At 41.3% G+C, this 21,223-nt stretch overlaps 1 protein-coding gene across 2 annotated transcripts in view; it reads left to right on the forward strand.

The window, feature by feature from the left end:
- IMPG1 (interphotoreceptor matrix proteoglycan 1) overlaps nucleotides 1-21,223 on the forward strand; it is a 169,398-nt gene that overhangs the window by 144,057 nt on the left and 4,118 nt on the right. For both annotated transcript variants that reach the window (XM_055274210.2, XM_055274211.2), the window contains one exon: nucleotides 15,723-15,921. In XM_055274210.2, coding sequence (XP_055130185.1) covers nucleotides 15,723-15,921 — 199 coding nt within the window. The remainder of the gene's footprint in view (nucleotides 1-15,722; nucleotides 15,922-21,223) is intronic.

The following is a 21,223-nucleotide window of genomic DNA, read 5'->3' on the forward strand; positions in this document are numbered from 1 at the left end:
ATCTGCATCTCTTATAAAACTTTGTGAACATGAAATTTAAAATACTGTTCTAAAAAAAAGCCTGTACAGTTACAGAAAACTGTTTCTAGCATCAGTACTCCTATACAATTTTAGTCTGGGGAAATACATACAAAATTATTATAAGAGAAATGCATATCTAAATTTTAAAACACATTAAGGGAAAATGTGCAGACGATTCTCAATCATTTTCTTCCTCTTTTTTAAATCTAGCAATATGACAGCTATTTTGCTCCTAGTTTTTCAGTGTGATTGGCTGATCCAAATTTTCTCCTTTTGGTGGTATATTTGCGTGTGAGCAATCACGGTGACTGACAGGTGAGCTGATTAAAATGTCCCTAGTACAACCAACCAGTGCAACCAGCAGATCGTGCTGTCTCTCAGGACCCTGGATCCGGAGTGAAGATAATTACTTCAGATTCCTAGAAAACAAGGACTCAAATTCCAATTTACACAGCTCTTGGCTCTATTGCTGGTGTGGACTTTTCAGTTACGGAAGGCTTGGGCTGATACACAACAGTGCCCATCCTCCAGCATGTAGTAAGAGAGACCCAAGAGACACTGATGCCCAAAATCCCTGATGATAATAGAAGGTCACTTAAGCAAATACAGGAACGGCCCTGATTCAGGTTTTGATCTTTCAAGTATTTACTTGAACTCAATGATGATGGTCCAATCTGCTGAGAAAATTCTCCTTGAAAGAGAATTAAAAGGGAGAAATCTTCAACAAGAAAAAAAGGCAGCTGCTGGAAATGCTGTATATCAAGAATAAATACTTAGCTTTGTCTCTAGGAGAGAATCTCAAGAATCCGTCCTTGGAAAATAGAGAAGGCATCCTATCATTTCAATGTTTTCCCAGCCAGGATAGTCAAATATAGCAAAACTGCGTTACTGGATTTCTAACCCTTTCACCCTTCCCTGACCACCTTTGTGGTAGACATAGATTAGAGGTAGTGATCCGCAACACTGAAGGGTAAGAAGGTCCTCCCACCTCACGTCCAGTGTCCCCCCAGCCTCCAGAACCACCAGCCCTACCCATCCCTGCCTCCTCTAACCCTTATCAAAGAATCACCCTCAAAATGTAAAAACCATAATTGTCATAAAGTAGATACTGAGCATATGTCAAAGTCCTATTTAATTTTGAAATAAGGGAATTGGTAGGATGACAAAGCTGGTTTAAAGAGAATATGAAAATTGGAATTTTAGGTAGCCAGAGGACAAAAGAGAATGATGAAATAAGATTGGTAAATATAAAACAGAAGCTACAATCATTGCATCATCAACTTTCTCTACACTAATTTCTAATTTTATAGAGTTGTAAAATGTCCGGACCATAATCCATAGTAAAGAGTGAGTCAAACAAAGTTACTGCTTTCCATGCATCAGCAAACTTTTTCTTAAAAAGCCAAACAGTAAATATTTTACGCATTGAAAGCCAAAAGGCAAAAATTATGTAGGTACTTACGTAACTAATTAAAAGTTAACCATTTAAAAATCTAAAAAGCCTTCTTAGCTTGCCTGTTGTACAAAAGCAGGCAGCTGGTTGGATTGGCCCACAGGTGGTCTCTGTTTACTGGATGGGATTGTTATATTCTAATATGACATTGAAGGTCACACAGTCAACTTTTCTCCTTATTTCCAAATATTGGTTCATTTTTCTTAAACCATCAACAATTACTCAAGCCTATTCCTCTCTCTGGCCTTTATCTTTGCTGTTACAGAAAAGTTAGACAAGTAAATGATAATGCAGTCATGATTTGGGTACCTGTTCACTCATACATGCAGTGAACATTTATGGATTATCTGCCATGAGTCAGACACTATGATAGCCACAAGGACCAAAGGATGAATCGACCCCATCTCTGCCCCCAATGAGCTAAATAACTAATGAGAAAAATGGAAGCATATACAAAAAGACATAATAGAGTCTGTTAAATACTAGAATCAGGATGTGTGCAGAAAGAAATCTTATGAAGTAATGAGGAGAGAACAATTAATTCTACAGAGGCGAAGGGATATCATGGCAGGCTTTGCATACAGACAGTGATAATGACCTGGGTCTTGGTGTATGATGGTGGTGGGCCCAGGAAGAGAAAGCGGGTGAGGGACTATTCCAGAAGATGCAAGAGGAAAATGCAGACATTTCTCGGAGTGCCAGGTTTCTTCAGTTACTCCACAGTGATGACAGCTTTGTGTACAGAACAGGGGGTGAAGGGAGCGAAGGGAGCTCAGATTGGAAGGGAAAGCCAGGCTGAGCCAGTTCACTTAAAGCCAGGCTGTCTAAAAATGCCTGTCAAATCTATTTGCTTCCACTTTTGGTGTCTTATTTTTCTTTTTCTTTTGTTTCCTATGACTTATGGTCTTTTAAAATTAAACTTTAATAAAATTTTGGAAAGCTCAAAAAGTTTTCCAACTAAGTGCTAGACAGTCCTTAAAGTGTTCTCAAGTAAAATAAAAATAAAACAGTTTATCATTCATACAATACTGCAAGTTTGGAAAAACTTAGGAAAAATATAAAATAGGTACAAAGAGTGGTGCGTATATTAATTTGTTTTTTAATTTTAAATGTAATAAATAAGGCAAAAATTAATAAAATCCTTTATTTTTTTTTTTTTTTTTTTTTTTGAGACAGAGTCTTTCTCTGTCGCCCAGGCTGGACTGCAGTGGCGCAATCTCGGCTCACTGCAAGCTCCGCCTCCCGGGTTCCCGCCATTCTCCTGCCTCAGCCTCTCCGAGTAGCTGAGACTACAGGCGCCCGCCACCACGCCCGGCTAATTTTTTGTATTTTTAGTAGAGACGGGGTTTCACCGTGGTCTTGATCTCCTGACCTCATGATCCGCCCGCCTCGGCCTCCCAAAGTGCTGGGATTACAAGCGTGAGCCACCGCGCCTGGCCCCTTTAAATATTTTTAAAAGACTCCAAAAATATTTGAGAGAAAACCAGTTCTAAGGAAATGGACAAGATAGATTGACTCTAGCCTATAAAGTAGGTGTCTGGAGGCCAAGGGAAAGCCAGGGCTGAAAGAATACATTTGGGAAACTTCAACTGAAGCCAGAGAACAGATTTTCTTAAATGGCCAGGGGCAATGTGTAGGACGGGAGGAAGAGCTGTGAATGGAACTCTGAATAACCCCGAAGTTAATGGGGAAATAGAAAAATTACAGTAAAGGGAGCCAAGAAATAGCAGTCAGTAAGGTGAGAGACAATGTTGCAGAAAGTCACAAAACAGAAGAGCAGAAGAGAGGCCCATAATTTCAGCAGCTGTGAGTGAACAGAGTAGAGGGCAGTTAAGTGGACAGTTCAAAGGTCATCAGAACGCTTTACAAAAGCAAATGGAATAGCAAGGGCAGAGAGGCCAGACTTCAGTGAGGCTAGAATGAAATGGAAATGGACAACGTCAGCACAGGCTGTCTACCTCTTGTCTTACAACTTAGAGCAAGGCACCCTCCAATGTTAGGCTCCTACCTTTCCACAGAGACGGGGAGAAAGTTGCTAACTTCCTTGAGGTTTACATTTTAAAGGGACGGCACCCAGGACCTGAAGCATAACATTCCTGAGTTGTAAAGGTGGCAAGAGGCTTTTTAAAAGATTTACATCTCAAAGGAACATAGAATTTGCAATTACAAGTTCTTTTAACTAACTGCTTTAAGAAAAAGAAGGTTGTCAAATGTCCAACAATGATAGACTGGATTAACAAAATGTGCTACATATACACCATAGAATACTATGCAGCCATAAAAAAGGATGAGTTCATGTCCTTTGTAGGGACATGGATGAAGCTGGAAACCATCATTCTCAGCAAACTATCGCAAGGACAAAAAACCAAACACCGCATGTTCTCACTCATAGGTGGGAATTGAACAATGAGAACACATGGACACAGGAAGGGGAACATCACACTCCGGGGACTGTTGTTGGGTGGGAGGAGTGGGGAGGGATAGCATTAGGAGATATACCTAATGTTAAATGAAGAGTTAATGAGTGCAGCACACCAACATGGCACATGTATACATATGTAAAAAACCTGCACGTTGTGCACATGTACCCTAAAACTTAAAGTATAATTAAAAAAAAAGAAAAAAGAAAAGAAAAAGGAGGTTGAGATCCTTGTGGAAGAAGTTTGTCTTAAGTTTAGTGAAGGCTGGGAGCGGTGGCTCACGCCTGTAATCCCAGCACTTTGGGAGGCTGAGGCAGGTGGATTGCTTGAGCCCAGGAGTTCAAGACCAGCCTGGGCAACATGATGAAACCCCTGTCTCTACACAAACAGAGCAAAAGTTAGCTGGGTGCGATGGCACACCCCTGTAGTCCCAGTTACTCTCATCACTGCACTCCAGTCTAGGTGACAGGGTGAGACCCTGTCTTGGGGGAAAAAAAAAGTTTAGTGAAGCTGAGGGGAATGTTAATGCTGTCTTGGTCAGTATAGCAATTTTTTTTTTTTTTTTTTTTTTAAAGATGGAGCCTGGCTCTGTCATCCAGGCTGGAGTGCAATGGCGCGATCTCAGCTCACTGCAATCTCTGCCTCCCAGGTTCCAGTGATTCTCCTGTCTCAGCCTCCTGAGTAGTTGGGATTACAGGGGTGCACCACCATGCCCGGCTAATTTTTGTATTTTTAGTGGAAACGGGGTTTCACCATGTTGGCCAGGCTGGTCTCAAACTCATGGCCTCAAGTGATCCACCTGCCTTGGCCTCCCAAAGTGCTGGGATTACAGGCGTGAGCCACCACGCCCGGCCCAGAATAGTATTTCTTGTCTGTGCCCCAATTTTATTGTATTTACAGGCAATGCCCAGATAATTTATTTAGTATCATTTGCAAGATTTAAAACAAATTCCAATTAAGTCTTTCTCTTTTCTTTTGCTTAATGTCAGGGTAGAAGGCAGTTTGTGGTCGCAATACTGGGAGAGAGATAACATTATGCCACAACCACTTTTGAACTAAGGAGAAGAGAGAATTTGAAAACTCATGAGATTTTTAATTAATATCATTCCACATTCAGATCAGCATTTGAACTCCTGGATGCATCCTCTAAATGAGGATTAGCAATCCGTTAGGCCAAATAACATCTGCAGAGGTGCAGGCATGTAGGAGAAGCAACATGCTGTTATTATTGCATTAGGTGTGCCATTCCCCTTTTGAAAAACCCCTGGATAAATGAATCTGTGATATAAAAAGTATAAACCAGTGTTAGAACTTTCTGTGATTTATCAACTGAAAAACCGAATAAATCACAGCTTGCTCAGTATTCTGCCAGCATCTCCAGCAACTAGAGTCGTCTTTCATTTAGGCTGCTGTGAAAATTCTTCAGAAGCATGTAGGGCTTTTATGCCAGTTAGTTGTGCAGGCTGAAGATTTCAAAAATGCAAAACCACATATAACTTACTCTCTCCTTGAATTCCTAAGAAGCCTCCTCAAAAATGGACAGCATTCAAGGCTGGTAAATGGTAAACATTGAAATTAATTACAGTCTGACATCCAGGATGCGCTTACGAAAATGTGGATCAACAAGCTTGTTTTCCCTGGAAAAGGCATAATTTGTAAGACCTTCGACGGCTCTGAAAAAGTGGTATATGTCACTCATCACAATAATGACAATAATACTTACTATTAACTAATGACAATAATAGTTACTATTAACACAAATTTTAATCTTAATAAATATGCAAAGTAGATATTCTTTCCCCCCACTATACAGTTGCAGAAATTGTGTTTCAGAGAAGAATAAGTAATTTGTCTTTTGCTGGTCAAACTATTACCAAATGCTGCAGATGGAATTCAAAGCCAGATTTGTGTGCCATCTTCAACTCCACCCTATAACCTCTTCACAAAAAGGAATGTTATAAGCCCTTCTAACTGGGTTATAGAGGCTGTTTATTTAGAAAAAGTGACAACACACTTCAGTTTAATTAATCCTAAATGAATTCTGTTAGTTTCTACACTTCACCAAATGAAATTTCTTATCATATTTTGTCATAGTCTTAGAATACAAAAAAAAAAAAAGTGTTTACCCTCAGAAACAAAAGTCCTGAGTGCCCAAGAGTCCCCTTTATATGCACTGCTAGGTGTGTCCCTTCCCAGCTGGAGCAGTCATAGGAATTCTCCTTCCAGGTGATTCTCCTCAGCCTCTCCCCTCTCCATTTGCCCCATCATCTCCTACGTCCCTGGCCCTGTCTCCTGGGGTCATGCTGCTGGCCCTTTGCCTCCTGGGATGCGCAGCACTGCAGATTTTCCGTTTGACATTTGCCTTCACTAGAGGCCCCAACACTGGCTGGACTGCCAGACACATTTCACCTCTCTCCAGGCTTTCAGTCTGTGCCCTCATTCCACACCCCAACCACCGCATGGAGCTTCCTTAAGAGGCTCCTGGAGCTCTTTGGCCAACCCGTTAATGCAAAGCCCTCCACACAAGTCCGGGCCTTAGCCCAGCTGCAGGGCCTCCTCCCAGCTCCTCCAGTGTCAGAATTCTCCCTCCACCTGCTGATCCTGGGACACCTGGCCACCACCCTAGCACCAATCCATCCAGAACACCTCTGTTTGGCAGATAATAATAATGGCTGGAAACTGAGACAATTCTTCAACCTCACGTCCAGGGCAAGATATGTGTGGGTATTCACACATCCACTCACACAAAAAAGGATTATTGAGAGTCAGCTGTGGTGGTGGTTCTTGAGAGTGGTGGAGAACTGAAATGAAACCTAAAGTCTATCACATTACTTGCCACTTTAAACTGGAAAGAACTCTTGTTGGGATGTGAAGGACCTCTTCAAGGAGAACTACAAACCACTGCTCAATGAAATAAAAGAGGATACAAACAAATGGAAGAACATTCCATGCTCATGGGTTGGAAGAATCAATATCGTGAAAATGGCCATACTGCCCAAGGTAATTTATAGATTCAATGCCATCCCCATCAAGCTACCAACGACTTTCTTCACAGAATTGGAAAAAACTACTTTAAAGTTCATATGGAACCAAAAAAGAGCCCGCATCGCCAAGTCAATCCTAAGCCAAAAGAACAAAGCTGGAGGCATCACGCTACCTGACTTTAAACTGTACTACAAGGCTACAGTAACCAAAACAGCATGGTACTGGTACCACAACAGAGACATAGATCAATGGAACAGAACAGAGCCCTCAGAAATGATGCCGCATAGCTACAACTATCTGATCTTTGACAAACCTGACAAAAACAAGAAATGGGGAAAGGATTCCCTATTTAATAAATGGTGCTGGGAAAACTGGCTAGCCATATGTAGAAAGCTGCAACTGGATCCCTTCCTTACACCTTATACAAAAATTAATTCAAGATGGATTAAAGACTTATATGTTAGACCTAAAACCATTAAAATCCTACAAGAAAACCTAGGCAATATCATTCAGGACATAGGCGTGGGCAAGGACTTCATGTCTAAAACACCAAAAGCAATGGCAACAAAAGCCAAAATCGACAAATGGGATCTCATTAAACTAAAGAGCTTCTGCACAGCAAAAGAAACTATCATCAGAGTGAACAGGCAACCTACACAATGGGAGAAAATTTTTGCAACCTACTCATCTGACAAAGGGCTAATATCCAGAATCTACAATGAACTCAAACAAATTTACAAGAAAAAAACAAACAACCCCATCAAAAAGTGGGCAGAGGACATGAACAGACACTTCTCAAAAGAAGACATTTATGCAGCCAAAAAACACATGAAGAAATGCTCCTTATCACTGGCCATCAGAGAAATGCAAATCAAAACCACAGTGAGATACCATCTCACACCAGTTAGAATGGCCATCATTAAAAAATCAGGAAACAACAGGTGCTGGAGAGGATGTGGAGAAATAGGAACACTTTTACACTGTTGGTGGGACTGTAAACTAGTTCAACCATTGTGGAAGTCAGTGTGGCGATTCCTCAGGGATCTAGAACTAGAAATACCATTTGACCCAGCCATCCCATTACTGGGTATATACCCAAAGGACTATAAATCATGCTGCTCTAAAGACACATGCACACGTATGTTTATTGCGGCACTATTCACAATAGCAAAGAGTTGGAACCAACCCAAATGTCCAACAACGATAGACTGGATTAAGAAAATGTGGCACATATACACCATGGAATACTATGCAGCCATAAAAAATGATGAGTTCGTGTCCTTTGTAGGGACATGGATGAAACTGGAAACCATCATTCTCAGTAAACTATCGCAAGGACAAAAAACCAAACACCGCATGTTCTCACTCATAGGTGGGAATTGAACAATGAGAACTCATGGACACAGGAAGGGGAACATCACGCTCCGGGGACTGTTGTGGGGTGGGGGGAGGGGGGAGGGACAGCATTAGGAGATACACCTAATGCTAAATGACGAGTTAATGGGTGCAGGAAATCAACATGGCACATGGATACATATGTAACAAACCTGCACATTGTGCACATGTACCCTAAAACCCTAAAGTATAATAAAAAAAAAAAAAAAAGATGAAAAGAAAAAAAAAAAAAAAAAGAACTCTTGTTAACTTAATTCCACAAATGTGTATTAAGCTCCAAACATGTGCATGGTGCTGTGCTATGTGCTATTTCTCATAGAATATTCTCACTCTAATCTACCTTTCAGCAATAAGCCATAAGCCAAACATTTTATAACAATAAAATAATGAAGCGATCTACAATAACTTAAACATATATATTTTAAGATTTCTTTGAATCACTGAGTTGCATCAGCATTTCTGGAGGTATCATGAGCCACTGCTGTTGGCTTTATGCCGTAGAACACGCAGAATGGGAGACGTATGTTTGAGTTGGAGGGACATTAGTGATCACTTGATTTAAACACTCCATTTTATGGAAGAGAAAAGTGAGAGCCAGAGATGCTAACCTGTGTTCCCAGGACCGCAGACAATTTCTAGGATCCAGGCTTTCCCCGCTAGGGCACTCTCCTGAGGCTTCTTCACTGGTAGAACAGATGAGCAGGTCCACTCTCTCTGAAAGTACAAATCATCTCACAACCTTCGCAGGACTTGGTGAAAGCTGTGAGGTCCATGTGTAACATCTCAGATGAACCCTCAGTACACGGACGTATTTATTCAAATTACTAAACTCGAAGCCCCAAGCACTATGCAAAAGTGATGTTCACGCATTGAGAAGAGAACTGTCAGACTACCACCGCCTCATTAAGACTTCCTGGCCTCTAGGCCCTCTGCCTTCATGACTATTAGTAAAGAATATTAAAATTATACCTTAACTTCGTGAGCACAAAAATGAATATAATCCACTATGGGTTGCATTAATTTTTTCTTCTGATTTTAAAGAAAACATTTTTGTGGGCTCCTAAAAGCATGGCGGGCCCTCAGGCTGTGCCTCCTGCAGATTGCTATTGATTGTGATGCGTAAGTTTGCCTCTCTCTGATGCCCCAGGCACAGGAATGACCCCTTCACCTCCTCGCCACCAACAAAACCATGACCACAAAGCCTTGGTGATAAGTGGGGACGGAGAGGGCGAGGAGGCCCCACAGCTGCCCGCAGTAGCCAGCAGGAGCAAGCGAGCGTGCGGCGGGGTCGACCGCCCCCCCCCGCTCCGACGCAACCAAAAATCTGTCACTTTGTTCAGGCGTGAAGCTTTGTCACGCTGGGCGCCAGGGCGTGGCAGCGCGGGAAGCGTCTGGACTCCAGAGTCTTAGCTCTGCCTTTTTGAAATGGAAAAAGATGATCCAGGAGTTTCCACCACATTACCCCCGCCAGGCAGGCCCGATCTGCCGCTGTAATCACGGAGTAATAATGGCTCTATCAGCGGTCCCCTGGAGCTGCTCCTGCTACCGCGTGAATCCCTTGCAGACCTCGCTTCCCTCCACCGACGCGCAAGGCACAGTGGTTTTTTAAAAAGTCAGAAATCAGCTGGGGCACTTAAAATGTCCTTCCCGAAGTCTGCTCTTGCTTCTTTTGCTATTGAGCGCCATCTAGCGAGAACTAGGTTTCATCGCATTGAAAAAAAATGAAAGAGGCCCAGCGGGACCTCAGCCCAGCCAGCCCAGGTGAAGCCTGAATTTTATAGGCAAGCTGAGCTGAAACCTTGCCCTTGCACAGGATCCAATCAAAGGAGATGTATCGCTTTCTGTCCAACACGTGAGTAAAATGGGACAGCGCAAAAGCAGGAGATGATGAAATGATAAATGTTAGGGAGATAAGGCACTCAGCACACAGCCAGTAGGACATGCGGCAAGAGCAGGACAAGGGTGAAGGGCGGGACGGGAGGGGGGGTGTCACGGAGGGCACGATCTTGAGTTGGAGAAAAGGGAGTGAGGCCCTCTGAGGTCTGGCAGACAGGGAAAGCCTATTTCAGGCCTGACAAACATGAGTGCACTTGGGACCAGAAACAAGAGGCTTGAAAAAGAGGCAGTCTTGGACCAACAGAGACCTATGATCTCCATGAATTTATAAACTTTTTGATGACAAGGACCATGATCTTTTTAACTTTGACTGTAAAATGCCTCAAGGTGTTCCCTGCAGGCAGGGGACATCATTTAAATGCTTTTTGATCACGCGATGGAGAGCTGGGAAACAAACTTCCTCAGTCACCAATTGGGATTGCTTTTCAGTACCTTTGAAATGCACACAGAAGACATTATATAAGCAAATCCAGGGGAGAAACTGATACATCCAATGCCCTTACACTGGAAATCTCAGAATGATACAAATATTTCCAAGCCCTACGTGGCAGCTCACTTATTTCAAGACATGTTCCTTTCTGTCATATTTAAACAACAGGAAAAAAAAATTGGAGCCACTGTAGTGTCAGACTGTACTTTCTACAAGAAACATTCTGCCTCATGAAAGGGTGGAACAGACATGGATCTGAGCTTTGTTTGGTTAGGGGAGCCTTTATGCAAAGGAAAGCATTCATGGAAGTCTGATATGTCTGCGAGTGAGAATGGCAATGCAGATGTGGGGGGGCCTCTCACTCTTTTTCCTGCATCCCTTATGAGCCCCTTGGAGTCCTGAGATGTCTCCTGGAAACCCCATATTTGAAAACCTCTAGAATAATTTAAAAAGCCAAACGTTGTAAACAGATATGAATGTTAATCTTGGATCATACTTAATAGCTAAAATGGGCTTCCGTTTTCTCACTGATGAAAATGATGTCAGCAATATCCATATGGATTTGAGAGGCTGCTGTGAAAATTATTGAAGACACATGTTGAAAGTGTCCGGCACTGTGCCAAACACATAATGGCCCTTGATAAGTGTGAGCTCCCTGTTTATGTAAATAACTGCCCTTTCCACTGAAGCTGGAGGTTCAGGGTCATGATCCCCAGGGACACTCCAGGGACAAGCCCTGAAATGCAATGACATGTCTCTACTGAATACAGCCAGAATCTACTGGGATGCTAGTAGACTAGGCCCGGACCCCTGGTCAGGCTGGACCTGGATCTTCCCACCAACTGCTAACGAGCAGCCACTGACACTGCTTGGCTCGCCAAGGTCAAGTGCCCTGGACTGTCTCTATGGAGATACTGTCAAATATGCTGTGTAGAAGAGCTATCCTCATGGCTTAAGAATAGAAAGCTAAGTCATTTTGCCAGCAAGCAATTATAGTAAGCCCAGTGAATGCCCCAAACCATACTATGTATTTATTAAATGTGGTACAGGATCATGGTGAAATCTCTCTATAGCACCAACAGTAAAAATAAATGGTTTGAAGGGAATTCAAACAAATCCAGGCAGTGAAGGCAATTATAGACCAATTTGTCTACACACCAATCATGAGGATTTCACTTCCTCAGACCCAAACACAATTTTATCATGACTTGAAAATATTCTTCTAGACAATGGCATCTACTTTTTTCTCCCAAATCTACTATTGATCTCAAGTCTCTTTGCCCCCTTCTTTCCAAGCTTTCGACCACGTTCAGAACAAAACATTTCAGTTGTTGCAGCATAGCATATAGATTATTATTATTGATCAAATCAATAGCAAAGAGTAGGAAGTTCAAACTAATTTGTCTTGTACACATGTTCTGGGATGTATTAAGAAAGAGACAAGAGACCAGGCGCAGTGGCTCACACCTGTAATCCCAGCACTTTGGGAGGCCGAGGCAGGCAGATCACCTGAGGTCAGGAGTTCAAGACCAGCCTGGCCAACATGGTGAAACCCCGTCTCTACTAAAAATACAAAAATTAGCTGGGCGTGGTGGAGGGAATCTGTAGGCCCAGCTACTCGGGAGGCTGAGGCAGGAGAATCGCTTGATCCTGGGAGGCGGAGGTTGCAGTGAGCCGAGATGGTGCCACTGCACACCAGCCTAGGGAACAAAAGCGAGACTCTATCTCAAAAAAAAAGGAAGAAACAAATATTGGTATGGCCTACCCATGAATAAGTTCATTATTCTAAGGAAAAATGTCTTTGGGATATGGCAAATAAAGAAAATGATAACAACATAGGGAAGATTTTGCTTACAAAAGTTCTACTAGTTAAACTTTCATTCATCTGTCATAGAGCCAATCTTTTCTATCCCTTCCATGGCTCTGTCTCCCCAGAATCAGCCCACATCCAGTTTTCAGTCTTTGCCTAAAGCCTGAAGTTTTAGGTGTCCCTTGAAAAATGACATGAAAGTAAAGAGGGCCATCAAAATACCTAGGGAAAATATTTTTAAGGTAATAAGAGTGGAAGCAGTGTGAGTTGCTCTACAAATTACTGTTATAAAGTCTCTCATTTTGACTCTAATTCTAATTGCCTTCACTTGCCATATTAGCAAAGAGGGCCAATATATTAGCAAAGTGGTCCAATAGCTCCCCCTTGGGGCTCCGCCCTTCCCAGGAACTTCTCACACAGTCCACGAAGGGATGGCCGTGAGACCAGTCAGAGGACTTCAGCACAAACAGGCATTACCTTGGCAACATCAGTCTCAGCTTCCCCATCTGTAAAGTGAACCAATTAGCCGAGAAGCTCTCTAAAACGCCTTCTAGCTCTAAAATTCTACCTGAAATGTAAAATTTTATATATTGATAAAAATAAACATTAAAACAATCGGCTGATCTGAAATTCTTAGAGCTGAAGGTTTTGAAAGGCTAAGTCGATATTTGTTGAATGAATGAAGGTTGTCTTAGTTGTCTTGTACCCATGAAGGCATACACAGCAAACAAAACCTAAGCTTGGCGATTTAAAGTTTCCTACTTCTTCTCTGTAGACTGGTCTTGAATAAATAACATGGAGAAAGCAAGCAATTTATAAACTGCTTGAATTTGTTCTCCAATTATACCCAATTCAGGGCCCCCAGATTTGGAAAAATTTGTTTTTCCAATGTTGCCTGCTATGTGCTTTACTGATAGGTCATTCTTTGCTGAGCTAAAGGAAATTATGGTAAAATATGAATATTTTCATGGGGAAACTCTTTTGGTTATCACATATCTCTTGTTACTCTTCAGAGGGGAAGAATCTGTATACTCAGTCAGATTTCCAAGTTAAATATATTTCTCCACTACAGAAAGAAGGAAATGGAACCTCTAACGACTCCCTCCCAGCTTCTATTTTCAAGACCACAGTCCTGAGTATAAAGTTGCTGACAGCTGTTATTTACTAAACCAAGTCCTAGATGTGAAATCACCTGGGTTGTCAATGTGAATTTGACTTATTTCCTAAACAGTGACAAGGATCCCTAAACATGACCAGCTTTTTCTGTGGTCAGTCAATTTGGCAAAGCAGCTGACTACGTTCTCTGCTCAAAGATTCACAATAGACATTAGCTTATTAACAACCCTAAGAAGTTTAAAAGTAAAAAGAATAAGGGTTAGGGTTGGAAGAAGAAAGAGCAAGATAAAAGAGTTAAAATCTATTATGTTTATTTCACAAAGCATTTTTAAAAACTTAGTCACTGAACTTCTTTTTAGTGTAAAACTTATCAAATCCTGCTGAATTAAGTTCAGCAGATGTTCCCACTTGGGAAATATTGGACAGGATGGTATCTGGTCATCCTAATTCTAAAAATTCTAAGTTCTATTTATGTATCTTGTAAAGCACAATTCTGATCATATGCTTCCCTTGCTCAAAAATCCTCCATGGCCCCCACCTGCCTGTAAAGTCCAAATTCCTTAGCACTGCATTTAGATATTGGCCTTAATTTACCTTACCAGTCTTAGTTCCCTTCCTTTCCATCCACAAGTCTCTGCTCCTTCCTAACTGGGTTCCCTCTGCTCTCTCTTCCCATTTCTGTTGCTTTCCCATTTCTATGGCTCTGCTCATGCTGCTGCCTCCAGTTGGAATGTCTTTCCTAGTCTTTGTATGGACAATTGCAACCCTCTTAGATACTCACTTCAAAGCAATCCCCTCCATATGCTCTCTTCTCCAAACGTATCTTCCCAAGTGCTTATTTAAAGCTCTGTACTGGTGGCCAGGTGCGGTGGCTCACGCCTGTAATCCCAGCACTTTGGGAGGCTGAGGTGGGCAGGTCTCCCGAGGTCAGGAGTTCGAGACCAGCCTGGCAAAACCCCATCTCTACTAAAAATACAAAAATTAGCCAGGCATGGTGGTGGGCACCTGTAATCCCAGCTACTTGGGAGGCTGGGCCAGGAGAATCACTTGAACCCAGGAGACCAAGGTTGCAGTGAGCCGAGATGGTGCCACTGCACTCTAACCTGGGTGACAGAGCAAAACTCCATCTCAAAAAATAAAATAAAATAAAGATCTGTACTCGACAAGATATTGGACTTCTTGTATAGCATTATCTGTACTCATTTTCCCCTAAATTTCTTGGAACAATGGCTTTACTGTTGCCTGTTCCCTCGTTCTTTGCACATAATAGGTATTTGGTTAAAGAATAATCTGAAAAGTAAATGGCTGATATGGTTAAACAGAAGACCTTCCGGGGCAGAAACAACAGTGGTCTGATGACAAGAGGCCTGTTCTGGTTCTGCCATCAGCCCTTGGGGACTCCAGCCAGTTGCTTCTCTACTGAGAGCTCAGTATGCTCAGCTCTATAAGGATAAGGAAGGGCAGACAGGGGCCACTGGCCTTCCAGAGCTAAATATCTGAGATTCTCTTGATTTCTAATCCACTTTCCAAAGAATTGGAGACAACCCTATAGAATTAGGAATACAGTAAAATAGAACAATTAATGACAAGAAAGAAGAGAGTCTAAATGTTAATAGGGAAGAAATTATCCAAAAGAATGTCTCTAACATTAGGGCCTTAGCAAGAGACCAAGAGAAATTTATATTTAAAATCAGGAAATCATCCTAAGTTCTCAAAACTATTCACATAAATGATGACTTTACTGCTTTATAAATGCTTACTTAAAAAAACTAAGTAACAAAACATTCTTAATTCTCTAATGCAGTGGTTTTCAAAATGTGCTCCCCAGACCAGATGCATCTGCATCACCTGGAACTGTTTTAGAGCCAGAACTCGGTCCCCATTCCACGCTGCCTGCACAGGAACTCTGAGTGTGGGGCTCAGGAATCTGTTTTAACAAGGCCTCCAGATGATTCTGATGCACACTAAAGGTTGTAAATAATTACATTTGGAGCTAAATTATCACTTGTGTCTGTAAATTCATTTTTCAAAGATACAGAGTGTGGTTCTCTTTTCCCTCCAGTCTGATATCACAACTGTGCAACCCACTCCAAAATGAGGTAATAGCAAATGTATTTGGTCTCTTGCCTTTGACTGCTGCCAGTTCCATTGCTTAGATATTCATACATTCGTTAAAATCTGCCCCATTTCTTACAGCTGATCAAGCAGATCCCTGCAAGTTCCTGGCCTGCGGCGAATTTGCCCTGTGTGTAAAGAACAAACGGACTGAGGAAGCGGGGTGTCGCTGCAAACCAGGATATGACAGCCAGGGGGGCCTGGACGGTCTGGAACCAGGCCTATGCGGCCCTGGCACAAAGGAATGCGAGGTCCCCCAGGGAAAGGGAGCTCCATGCAGGTGGGTCAAGCATGCTAACTTCCAGACCCAAGAACTCGTTACTCACACTTCTGAGAAACCCATCATTAGAGTAAATTCATATGGTCCTTTCAACCCATTAGAGTAAATTCATATGGTCCTTTCAACTTTAGTGAGCATAGGAATCACCCAGAAAGGGGCCTGTTAAAACAACATGGCTGCACCCTACTATGCCCTGTTTCTGATTCAGTAGGTCTGGATGGGGCTCAGGTAAGGCTGATGTTGCTGGTCCTAGGACCCCACTTTGAGAACCCTGCTCCAGGCTTCCCAGCAAGGGTTCCTTAAGACCAATAGGGAAGGAAGAAAGAACCTATATCAGTTTTAAAAGACTGAATACTTGGTCTACTACCTTAATTGGGGATGTATTTGTGCATAAAATTTGATTTTTCCTGTTAGCAAACATCGTAGCTTTCATCATAAGAAAGCTGGGAAATATAGAAAATTATGAGAAAAAAAGATAAAAATCCTGTTAATTCAACACATTATCTTTTGGTGTTCATGTTTATATAAATTGAAAATCAGTTAATTCAACATATTAACTGTTATCTTTTGGTGTTCATGTTTATATAAAATTGATTTATATGGAATTTTCTAAAGCACAATAGAATCAGACTTTCTTGTTTTATAGTCCTCTTTTTTTAGCTTAGAATGTTTCCCCATGTCATGAAATATTTTTGTAGCATCATTTTTAGTGATTACATAATCATCCATTCTCTAGATGTGTTATGATGTGTTTAATCATTCCTTCATTTCCAGACAGAAAGGTTAAGAGAAGCTTTTTAGAAGGAGGAAAAGGAGACAAGATACAAATGCCTCTCTATTCAGGAACCAGACTTTAGGGTGTTATGAAGGTGGCCTTACAAGCAAAAAGGGAGCAGGAAAGTTTCTATATAATGCAACCTATATTACAGACAAAGGATGAACATCCACATGTATTAATAAAGACAAACATCCTAATATTAAAATGAGCAAAAAATACAGAGGTGCAATTTATAGAAGAAACCCACATGACCAGTAAAATACAGACGATACTGGATCTCACTATAATCAGGGAAATCCAAAAACAATAAGGAGATATCATTTGAATTTGGCAAAAGGAGATTGATGATACTCAGTGTGGGAATATGGAGGAAAGCTAGTTCCATCAAGCATTGCTGGTGGATGTACAAATTGGAAAAGCCTTTTTTCAAAAGAAATTCGTCATTCTCTATAAAATTTTAAATTTGACTCAGGTACTCTACTTTTAGACAATTATTTCTACAAAAATAGTTGCACCTGTGCACCAAGATACGCTTACAAAAATGTTCACAGCATTACTGCTTTGAGTCATGAAACAATTGTATAGCCCATCAATAGGGAAATGGTTAGAGTACAGTACATTACTGTGAAACATGGCAGCTAAAGGCAATAATATATATAACTCTACTGGAGCTGCCATAGAGGGAAAAATAACATATTAAATGAGAAAGCAAATTGCAGCATAAAAGATCCTGTGCATGTAATAAATTAATAATACTGTACTTTAAGTATATTAGGTTCAACCATATGGCACTGCCATCTTGTCAGTCACAAATCATCAAATATTGGCAGTTTTGTATGGTTCCATCTAACTTGTGAGTAAATTCATAGTAAAAATGTGGACTATATACACAACTATCACTCCAGTTAACAATGGAATGGAGTGAAACTGAGGTCTGGGATTTTTAATAATGAGAATCTGTTCATGTATCACTTGTGTACATTTTTTTTTAGGCTAGTCAAGTGAAGTAGTAAGAAGAGGGAAAGAAATAGAACAAGCATTTCCATCTGCACTTGACTGTAAACAATCAGTTGAGAGAATTCACTATGTTCGGACCAGCCAACGTGTGTAATTTAAGAGAAGGGTTGGGCTGGGAGTTGTAATCCCAGCACTTTGGGAGGCCGAGGTGGGCAGATCACCTGAGGTCAGGAGTTGGAGACCAGCCTGGCCAGCATGGTGAAACCCTGTCTCTACAAAAACACAAAAATTAGCCAGGCATGATGGCGCATGCCTGTAATCCCAGCTACTAGGGAGGCTGAGGCAGGAGAATCACTTGAACCCAGGAGGTGGAGGTTGCAGTGAGCCAAGATCGCACCATTGCACTCCAGCCTGGGCGACAGAGCAAGACTCCATCTCAAAAAAAAAGAAGAAAGAAAGAAAGAGAAAGAAAGAAAGAAGAAAGAAAGGAAAGAAAGAAAGAAAGAAAGAAAGAAAGAAAGAAAGAAAGAAAGAAAGAAAGAAAGAAAGAAAGGAAGAAAGAAAGAAAGAAAGGAAGAAAGAGAGAGAAAGAAAGAAAGGTTCAGGGGTGGGAAGAAAGGGCCAATGAACAAGGCTGGATTAAAGTGAATAAGAAGAGGGTTGCATGCGGCTTTTGTGAACAGGAATGTATTCCGTTTTCATTTTAATCAGCCCTATTTGCTATTTCAGATGGCTGTACAATTCGTAATTTTAAACATTTCTCTTTCTTTAGTGAGCAAGATCACTTTAATTCTAGGTTGTCGTAAGTGAGATCAATAAACCAAGGCATAAGGTAATCTGGAAATAAACACCTCTCAGAAAGGTTGGTGGTGCTCTACTTCCTCCACCTGTGCCTGTCTCTGGGGCATAACATGAACTTCAGGGATTCAAATACATTGGAAAATTGACGCTCCTTAGACTAATGGAATGAAATGAACATTTTTGAGCACCATGTGCCAGGCACCCTGCTAGATGCTGGGCAATAGATGAGAGGAAGCGGGGAAGGATGAAAGGGAGGGAGGGAGGGAGGGAAAGATGCTTAATTTCTTCAGGAAGAAGGGAGAAATTCCCTTATCACCCCAATTTTGCCCTTTTCAACTTCCTGAATATTCCTTTTTAAATGTTAAGTATTAACCCCTGATATCCTCAGCATGAGGACAAACCCGTTGCCCCTACGAGCTACTTCAGACTCTCAGTGAAGAAACGCGACCATGGCAGTGTCCTGAGGGTCCCTTGTGCATCTCCATGATCTGCTCCTCCTCCCATCAATTATTTCTGTTCATCCCAAGATGCTATCATTTATGTGATGACATTTATTTATATAAGGATTAGCTGACAAATTAAAACCCAAACAACCATAGATTAGACACTGGTTACAATTAGAGGCTTTAAAGTTAGACCCAAATTTAAGTTAAGAGCTCTGCCCCCAACTAGGTATGACTTTAAGCCACTTCCCCACCCCCTGCCCTTAAGCTTCAAATTTTTCATCTATCTAATGGGAACAACAGGAATAAATTCATGGTTTTTGGTAAGGAATAAATTAGATGCCCCTCAGTGTCAGCTACTCACTACTAGCATTATTGGAGCTGTTTCTGTCAACAAAGGGCAGCCCTGTAAGGAAAAACTAAGATTCCCTACCTGGCACTTAAACCTAAACTCACAAGCAAATCCATGAGAACACCAAGTGCTGCAACTTTGAAAACAGCGTTCTCTAAAGAACTGTAAATTTAGCTGCATTTTTGTTATTCTACCTGAAAGTGATGAGATAGGGAAATGATACTGAAGGCAGGTGCCCTCCTGAGAAGACTACCATTGACACACAAAGAGCAGTTTCCATTGCTTCAGTTATTTGTCATTGTTTCTCATCACACTTTCACCTTTATTTTTCCTTCTATTCCTTTCCTCCATCCAATATTTATAACTATACTCCATATATTTTTACATTTCCCTCAATTTTAGATGTTGTATATACAGATTCTGCCATGCTAGGAACTTACTTGAAACTTTTTTTGGTGTAATGAGCTAGGCTTTTATTACTCACAATTATCAGTATACATATACAAAAAATGCAAATCTAAATCTAACAGAGTAGATTCTGACTTTTCCTTCTCAGGTCAACATTCTCACTTTTGTCCTTTAATTTCATAGGCCTAATATGCTCTCTGTGACATTACTTATAATAATGAAAATTGTTTCTAAATATAGGGGACAGTTTCAGTAAATGACGGTACAAAGTGACATTTATGAGGATGTTTTAATCATATGAAAGTGCTTGTTGTAACCACAGCAAAGTCACAGGTTCACTCACATGCTACACCTCAAATGGAGAAAAGGAGGTCTAGTTTTTTTCCCTTTGGATAGTTGTTACCAACTCCCTTTGGAGCTCTTTCTCCACTGAATAGTGGGTAGGTTCGGTTAGGGGGGAGTTTGTAAGAGGAAGGGGTTGGAATTTTATATAGTCCAATTTAATGTAGTTCAAACTTCCATCTGATTAATAATTTGAGCAATCACTTTAGACAACTCAGTTCGCTTGGAACACATAGTGAGGTATGGCTCTCCTTGTCTTGACAGTTCTTCTGGAAGTTTTCTAGTTCCGTATTCCCCTCACCTGTGATCTCTTAGTTCTGATCCCAGGCATCTGCCCCTTCCCTGGCATTCTCAAAGCCTCCAAATCTCCCAACCAGGACAAACAGGAACCAAAAATGCTGCCTTAGGTGGTGGGATGGGGAACAAGGAACTTGTTACTCAACTTCCTTTAAAAAAGTAAGTAAATACAGGCCTGGCACAGTGGCTCACGCCTGTAATCCCAGCACTTTGGGAGGCCAAGGTGGGTGATCACCTGAGGTCAGGAGTTCGAGACCATCCTGGCCAACATGGTGAAACCCTGTCTCTACTAAAAATACAAAAATTAACTGGGCGTGGTTGCATGTGCCTGTAATCCCAGCTACTCGGGAGGCTGAGGCAGGAGAATCTTCAACCTGGGACACGGAGGTTGCAGTGAGCCAAGATCATGCCACTGCACTCCAGCCTGGGTGACAGAGCGAGACTGTCTCAAAACAAACAAACAAACAACAAAAAAAACAACAACAACAAAAATCACAGATAGGGTCTCACTATGTTGCCCAGGCTGGTCTCGAACTCCTCGGCTCAAGCAATCCTCCCACCTCAGCCTACCAAAGTGCTGGTATTATAGGTAGGAGCCACTGCACCTGGCCTCAACCTCCTTAAACTATATTTTTCCTCCTCTCTCCTCTGCTTTCTTCCCATCGAGCACTAGGACTGAAATTTTCTGTCCTTCTCCATTTCCCTGAAATTGTAATAAATCGATGTTGAGAGAAAGAAAAAAGTTTAATATGGGAATATATATAGGAAGATAGCTCCTAAATATTATACCCATTTTATAATGCAAAGAAGAAAAACACAAAATGCAAAATGCATATACACTATCAACAGAAATTATGTATATAGAAAAGTCTAAACATATTTTTTATTTAAAAAAATTTAACTGACACACAATTGTACATATTT

The sequence above is a fragment of the Symphalangus syndactylus genome, chromosome 4 (genome assembly GCF_028878055.3).
Source record: "Symphalangus syndactylus isolate Jambi chromosome 4, NHGRI_mSymSyn1-v2.1_pri, whole genome shotgun sequence".
In the NCBI taxonomy this organism is placed as follows: domain Eukaryota; kingdom Metazoa; phylum Chordata; class Mammalia; order Primates; family Hylobatidae; genus Symphalangus; species Symphalangus syndactylus.